This window comes from Cyprinodon variegatus, unplaced genomic scaffold (genome assembly GCF_000732505.1).
Source record: "Cyprinodon variegatus isolate N-32 unplaced genomic scaffold, C_variegatus-1.0 Scaffold24, whole genome shotgun sequence".
Taxonomy (NCBI): domain Eukaryota; kingdom Metazoa; phylum Chordata; class Actinopteri; order Cyprinodontiformes; family Cyprinodontidae; genus Cyprinodon; species Cyprinodon variegatus.
In genome coordinates, this window is record NW_015150477.1 from 1060924 (window position 1) to 1069277 (window position 8354).

The 8354-nt window shown below is 36.1% G+C and overlaps 1 protein-coding gene across 1 annotated transcript in view; it reads left to right on the plus strand.

The window, feature by feature from the left end:
• LOC107096616 (liprin-alpha-3-like) overlaps positions 1 to 5709 on the plus strand; it is a 5974-nt gene extending 265 nt beyond the window's left edge. The window contains exon 2 of the mRNA XM_015393352.1: positions 5001 to 5709. Coding sequence (XP_015248838.1) covers positions 5311 to 5709 — 399 coding nt within the window. The 5' untranslated portion in view covers positions 5001 to 5310. The remainder of the gene's footprint in view (positions 1 to 5000) is intronic.
• Positions 5710 to 8354: the final 2645 nt, after the last annotated feature.

Here is an 8354-nt window from a genome sequence, read left to right on the forward strand (position 1 = left end):
GGGGGGGGTGTTGATGGGTGATATGCATCTTAATGTTGGAATAAATGCAAAGCTGCCACTTACATAAATGTCATCCGCACAGATGAATCCAGAGGTGTGACATCTTCTGGTGTAATCTTATTAATTAGGCCTGCATCATTTACAGCATGATTGGCACCTCCCACCATGATGTGATGTTCGGCTACCTTCCACGGAAATGCACGATGTTTGTTCCGTTTATTTCCCCCAAGACAGCTTTTTTTAATTTTTCTGTCTCGTCTCACCGTAGAATAAAGGCCTGCAGAATATCTTTACAGATGGATGCTGGGAACGTTTGAAATGGGTTCAAATAGGCTTTGAACAGCCGGTAATTACAGACACCACTGTTCCCTTCCATCCACATGAGCGCATATTTCTACCCTAACCTGCAGGCCTGACAGTTATTCTGTCTTTGCGTAAATGATTTCATCATGCGCATTTATGAGTATGGAAGCTGAGATACAGAAGGTTCTGACAACCAAGATAGTTCATCAGTCCAGAGTAATTCAGAGAGAGAGAGAGAGAGACAGCCCTGCTGCAACAGCAGTGGTTGTTCTACCTCTGAGGGTTTTGGGGGAAAAGGGGAAATGTTTGGTTCCTTTTGGTATGACAGAATTGGATGGATCCACATTAGGGAGGAGAGGGAGGTGGTATAAGAAGCATTGCTTCATCAGTTCATTCAGTAGTCTACCATCAACCTGCAGCTGGATCTATAAATAAACCAAAAGTTATTCCAGGGAAGTTATAGAGAAATCAAATCAGTTTCCATGTTCTATTCCTGCTTATCCACAATGGGGATGGAGGTGCATATCTCAAGTGGCCATGAGTGAGAAAGGTTGCCAGTAAATCACACAACACATGATAAACCAATACAGACAAACATATCACTTCTAAGTGCAATTTGAGTGACAATCAGGGGCGGACCTAGGGAAGGGACATGGGGGCCATAGCCATCCCTAATCAGTAAGCATTAAGATCAGCCGAATGCAGCTTATTTAATTTATCATAGGAATATTTTCTTGTTCTTCAGATGCCAATATTCCAGCCAACTATGAATCAACATCTGTGCTCTTAAAAGATTTTTGACCACTTTTGCTTACACGGACACACAGTATGTAGACCAGGAATGATAATAAAGAAACCTGTACCCTGGTATGATTATATAATATGTGAAATATAACATAAACTATGCATTCATTTGGAACAAGTTGGTAAATGTGCACACTTATTTTCTCAAGGAAATACTCATAACACCTACTTCTAATATATATATATATATATATATATATATATATATATATATATATGTGTGTGTGAAGCAGAATCTGCAACTACTGGAATGTTCTACACATACCTCCTCTGGTGTATGAGGACAGGTTGTGTATAAGTTATATGTATACATTGTGAAAGGAAAAATTGGAAAGCCTGTTAATGGTAGGTAGTGTCCTGAAAACAGACTTTGTATGGATCTCATCCATTTACTCTGTGTATAATTTAAGCACATGGGCATTTAAATGAGAAGGATCCATTCTGGTCAGTGGGCCGAGCCACAGAGCTAAGCTCAGTCAATTTGGCGGTCGTTGGGTAGAAAACTTCGTGATGTCACGCCTCTGAAACACGTCATGAAAATCTGCTCTGTTTTTAATTATTTATTTGGAAAATATGGATGTTGTTCATCTTGGTTTTTATGTTGGTTCATTGTGATCAGTATAGATTGACCCGAAACTGTTTTTGTGTTTGTCCCTGGGACCTCTCCATGCAAATCAGTCCCTGCCAGGCCACCCCAATTAACATTTTCTAGAGCTGCCTCTGGTAGCAATCATTGGATTGTGGGACAGTGGTGGTTCTAGACCAGATTTACCAGAGTGGCTGGGCACAGCAGTTTTTTTTTTCCCCATGGGGACTCTGAGCAAATAAATAAAACAAAAAGCCATGGCAACAGTTTGGGTAATTCTTAAATCATAAATAAAATAAAACTGTAAAAATAATAATGAATAAAATTGTTTCAAGGGACCTATTGGTTGCAGTTTCTCTTCCAGTGACTGCATATCATAATACATTTATTATCAATTTATTTAGTATTATGTCTTCTGCACATGGCGCCATAACAAGGGCCAGGACCAATTAAACAGGGGGAGTGGCCCCTGTTGGCTCCTGTCTAGAACCACCCATGCTGCAGGATGCAGCTGGGGTACTAGGAAAACACATTCCTGGATGTTCTGACTGCAAGGTAGCAGTGTTGAAAACACCATGCACTATGCTTCAATAAAAAAAAAAACGTTTTACCAGGACTGACAGAATACAAGTCACTGATAAAGCAAATTAGATCAGACAAATTCCCATTAGTCCTCAGCAAATTTATCAAAATGTCCTGATAACAGTTACTATAACAGTCATTTCAAAAATACAGAAGAAAAACCCACAAATCACTGTCCTAGAAACACTCTCTATTGTTCTGGGAGATTCAAATGCCACAAGTTACAAAAAAATCTATCCTTACAGTAAATTCTGATTCTGCCTGTGGTATCCTGCCCAGGGAACATGGCCAGAAAAACTCCAAAGCTCCTGCAGAAGCTGTGACCAGATGCCTGAGCCCTCGTAGCCGGCTCTTACGATTGAATAATTGGTTTCAAGTTACAATGAAAAGCTGATATAAACAAGTAAAAATATTGTCAAGTAAGTGAATTTTCCCTTAAATTGAGCAGTTAGATAATCTGGTCTTCCAAAGGAATTAGGATGTTTTTACTTAAAGTAAGATCATTAAAAATATGTAATTGAAAAATGATAATGGAGATGTTTTTGTTTTCTTATTTTAAACATTGATCATTTATTCCATCTATAGTTTATCTTATGTTTTTCTCTCTGATTCGTTCAATGTATATTTTGGGAATATTTAACTTTAAAAAAGGAAAAAAAATGAATCAATCACGGTTTTTAACAAAGTTTTTTTCTAACTTCCTGTAGCAGCTGAGCTACAGTGCTAAAGCAATCAGTGCTTTATTCGAAGCAGTGTTCATTTTTTCCTCCTCTGTAAGGGCTGATGACACTTTGCCTCCATCTTCTGTCCAAATAGCAAAAAGCAAATAGCTTACACTGCAAAGACTGAAATATATATCAGTCCATTGTTGTTGAAACAAGTGCATTTTCCCTCAATTTGAACAGGAAAGTAAGACAATTTCAAATGGGATAAGATGATTTATGCTTAAAATAAGACAAAGTAACTCCATTATCTAATTTGAAATGCATAATTCAAATCTGTTCAAAAATAACCCCAAACAGAAATTAAATAACTAAAATCTGTTATCTTATTAAATGGGGAAAAAAAAATATTTTTAATGGCAGATTTTCTAATGTACCTGCACAAATTAAATGTAAATACACTTATTTGAACAATTTCCTTCTTTTCTTAGATCATTTTATGTATTTTGCACTTTTTTACTAGTTTTTGTATAATTTGTAAGTGACGTGTATAAATAAGTTATATAAAATATATATATAAATTAACTGCTTACTTAAGTCCTTCTTTTTCTTTTAAAGCTATTTTTGCGTCATTGTAAATTAGCTTTATGTTTATGGAAACAAGCAGCATCTTAATAACAGCTTTAGTATTTTTTGTTTTTCTCTCATCATTTGCCTAAACTGAAAATAATATGGTTAGCATTGGTTAGCCTCTTGGAATAACAAGAATAAGTTTTAATGCTTATCGTTGAAACAATGGAAGTTTTAAACTGCTCCTCGTTAAACTGCTTCAATTGCTAAGAAATTGAAGATTTCCTACAACGGTGTGTACTACTCCCTTCAGAGGACTCACAAACAGGCTCTAACCAGAGTAGAAAAAGAAGTGGGAGGCCGCGTTGCACAACTGAGCAAGAAGATAAGTACATTAGAGTCTCTAGTTTGAGAAACGGACGCCTCAAAGGTCCCCAACTGGCATTTTCATTAAATAGTACCCGCAGTAGCCTGTTTATGCTGTCCTCTGAAGGGAGTAGTACACACCGTTGTAGGAAATCTTCAATTTCTTACCAATTTCTCACATGGAATAGCCTTCATTTCTAAGAACAAGAATAGACTGTTGAGTTTCAGATAAAAGTTCTCTTTTTCTGGCCATTTTAGCGTTTAAGTGACGCCACAAATGTGATGCTCCAGAAACTTAATCTGCTCAAAGGAAGGTCAGTTTTGTAGCTTCTGTAACAAGCTAAACTGTTTTCAGATGTGTGAACATGATTGCATGAGGGTTTTCTAATCATCAATTAGCCTTCTGAGCCAATGAGCAAACACTTTGTACCATTAGAACACTGGAGTGATAGTTGCTGGAAATGGGCCTCTATACACCTATGTAGATATTGCACCAAAAACCAGACATTTGCAGCTAGAATAGTCATTTACCACAATAGCAATGTATAGAGCGTATTTCTTTAAAGTTAAGACTAGTTTAAAGTTATCTTAATTGAAAAGTACAGAGATTTTCCTTAAAAATAAGGACATTTCAAAGTGACCTCAAACTTTTCAACGGTAGTTTATATATATATATAATGCCTTTTCCCCCCAGTTTTTTGTTAAGGGGATTACTTATTAAATTTTCTTATCTGTGCTTTTCATTCGTCTAGGAAATAAGTTGTCATAAACCAACTTAAATTACCGGTACCCCTAAAGTCAAAGGTTTTTTTACCAGAGTGCAGAGCACTATGCAATGTTGAAGGACTTTTACTTAGCTATATCACATTGTAGAATGGATGATATGTGACTGAATTTCAACATAACTTCAAGTGTAAAGCATAACAACATCGCAGCAGTCAAAAGTTGTTGTACTCTGGATGACTTAAACCACGAATCTTACTGTCCAATATACAAAATGTTGCTTTGGTGTTTGTGCATATAAGATATCAAGAACAATGGTAATAGTATAACATCAGCCACTGCTTCCACTCCTAATGCTTTCTGTTGTTTTAAAAATTACTAACCTTCGTGTTTCTTCTTTCCAGGTTCATCTGGCACCCAAATAAACCTTGGAGCCAAGGGGTCAGAGGTCTCTCACTAAAAACCCACATCTGTCCCTCTCATCCCTGCTCCCCACTTCACCCTGATTCCCAATCCCTAGTCCTCACACTCTTACCCTTCTTCAATCCATTCCACCTACTTTTCCTCCCAAATTTCCCTCACACCCTGAGAGAATAGCCCCCCCCAGCAACCAAGAGATACTGGCTGCTGCACTTTTCATGAGGAGAAAGAAGGTCTTCAGCAGACCATCCTAGACATCCCCTGTGACATCTCCTCTCACTCCCAGGCGTCACGATGATGTGCGAGGTGATGCCCACCATCTCAGAGGATGGGCGCGGAGGAGGAGGGGGCTCGTCCTCTCCAGCGGGTGGTGCAGGCGGGATGGGCGGTGGGATAGGAGGCTACGGAAGTCGAGATCTCCGCAGTGGAGGCAGCGGCGGTGGAGGAGGAGGGAGTGACGAAGGGGGAAGTACGGGCAACTTGGAGTCGTTGATGGTGAACATGCTGACGGAGAGGGAAAGGCTGCTGGAGAGCCTGAGGGAGACGCAGGATAGTCTGGGGACGGCGCACCTTCGTCTACGAGAGCTTGGTCACGAGAAGGAGTCCCTGCAGAGGCAGCTGTCTATCGCCCTGCCACAGGTAGCTCACACTAATATTCCACATCCTTACAGGAAATTTTTATGCCTGAGGTAGCAACACCTGCGGATAGTGTTTATGATAAACATCTGTGAAGAAATAAGTCTCTATGGAGAAATAATGACCCAATCTTCTTTGCAGACTATTTTAGATTAAGATACACTGAAGGGTTTTTGAACACAAACGGTCTGGAATCAGTTGGATAGGATTTTAGAGTTCGAGTGGTCGCTACCCCTAAACCCTCTTTTTACTTTTTTTTTTGTTTGTTTTTTAATCCTGGAGTCATTTAATGGTGGACCTGGTATTCTTTTGATTACTATCCTTCAGCAAAACACGTGTGCATGGCGTGTCTCTGGTAGAAAGAAGAGCTCATTATCAGTCATACAGGTCCTGAACTACACCACCATGTTTTATTCTTTGCATGACACTACCCTTTAAACTGCCATATTTATTTCCCCAATCACTTTCTGACTGAAGAATGAACACAGTCTATAGCTTAGCAAAACAACGCCTGTAGAACTTTGAATGCAGTTCTTGATTATTTATGATATCCTGGAATGGACATTGAAGTGATCTAAGAGTATATTTGGTAAATGGTCTCTTCTGGAAATGGGTCGTCCTTATTAGTGGCACCACCTGATGCTACCGTTTCCTGACCAATATCTATCAAGTAACTTGTTTCTTAGATTTGTGTTGCTCTTTAAAATCATTTGGCCTACTTCTTAATGTCAAACAGGTTCAGTTTAGTTGATTTCTTGAATCTGGAACGTAATCAGGCCAGCATGTGGCCAGTGAATTTGAATTCGGCCTTCCAAAACATGTAAATTACATTTATTTTAGGGTTTAAAGCAGAAGATTTAGTTGTTTTACGCACATAGGTTGGTTTGGATAACTTGATACCCTGATAAGTAAAATTATAAATTAAAAACTTTGTAATATTCTTTCTGTTTAAATTAATAATCCAACAAATATGTGATATTCAGTGATTGTGTTGAGGTAAAATTATAAATTAAAAACAACTGTGTCATAAAAATATAAGAAAAAAAATACTGAAAAGATGCAAACATTTATTCACAGAGCTCTATATTTGTTGAGCAAAAAAAAAAAGCTTACAGAAAAAATGAAGAACTATTGATCAAGAGCAATTTAAAGGATTACTGGCATGTAAAAAGTAAGGAAATGATTTAAAACCTTTACACACTATCTTAGATGTTTTCTTATTCTATATAGACTCAGATGAACTGTTAACAAAACTTGTTTTCTGGTTGCTAATAAGCTCATTTTGATACAAGAACTTAATGTTCTGCAGTCACGGAAACTAGAGTCAGGCTAAGATTTAAAGTCAGGATTCAACTTTTTATTGATTTAACCAAAGCTTTTGAAGAAAAGTTTTACCATCCATTTTTACAGAACCTACAAACCGAGGTGAAGAGAAATCTTCTCCTTCATTGATTAGATGCTTGCAGTTTAAATGAGAAGTTTAACAAATATAGTAAAGATGTACAGAAGGATGACAGAAAACGTTGAATTTAAAAAACTGAAACCAAAATCTCAATCTGCCTCTAAAGCAGACAGTTAGTGTCCTTGTTTTTAAGGATTGATTTTGTGTTGAATTATTAATGCATCAATCTGTAATCAGGATGTTATTGTTGCAGCTGATTCAGGTGGTGCAGAGTCTGTCTGGTCCTCTTCTACTAAAACTATAACAGAATTTACCAATTCATCAGCCTTATTTTTTTTAGAATAGTAGTTCCATATCAGAAAGTTTATTAGCAAGAAAAGTCATTTAGCTTTTTTTTTTTAAATATGTATTTTTATTGATAAGATCAGTGGTAGAACCTACTTAAATGCAGGACTTGAAGGTAAAAAGGTGTTATATGATATGTAAGAAATTCAACTTATAATTGTTTTAAAAATTTGCAACTTTGCAATATTCTTTCTGTTTAAATTAATAATCAAACAAATGTGTGATATTCAGTGATTGTGTTGTCAGAAAAAGATTATTGTTTGAGATCTAGTTAAAAGATTAATATCTTGACCTTTATTTGTGATAAATATAAGAAAAAAAATACTCATGCACACACACACACATACACACACACACACACACACACACACACATATATATATATAAATATTCAAACTTTTGACTCAATACCATTTTAAGCCACTATGCTCTGTATGTATTAAACAAACTAAATGAAATCATGAAAAGGAGTCTGAAATTATTATTTTTAAGTCTTAATGCCTACATTTAATTATTTTGTATTACCTTGTTGATATTTGTGAGAGGTTTAATTTGTATACAGTCAGATAATAAAGAAAAACATTTTTTCCCCCTAAATTCAACAAAAACTAGACTGAAACCTTTGCATTAAGACAATTTAAAAGTGAGTAAAACAAAAAATCTTCAATCCTTTTATCATCAGAACTAGAAAGGCTGCCTAAAACAACACTTAAAAATAGAGAAACAAAAATATACCTTTTAAGATCTTACTAAAAATGTAATCATTTATATTCATATATTTTCATTTTAAAATTTTTTATTGCATATATTTGTTAAGTGTTCATACAAAAATAGATGTTCATAATATAAACTTGAAATAACTACTTAATTGTTTAAAAAATATTGTCTTAAGTTACTCTAGAGCAGAGGGCATATATATATATATATATATATATATATATATATATATATATAT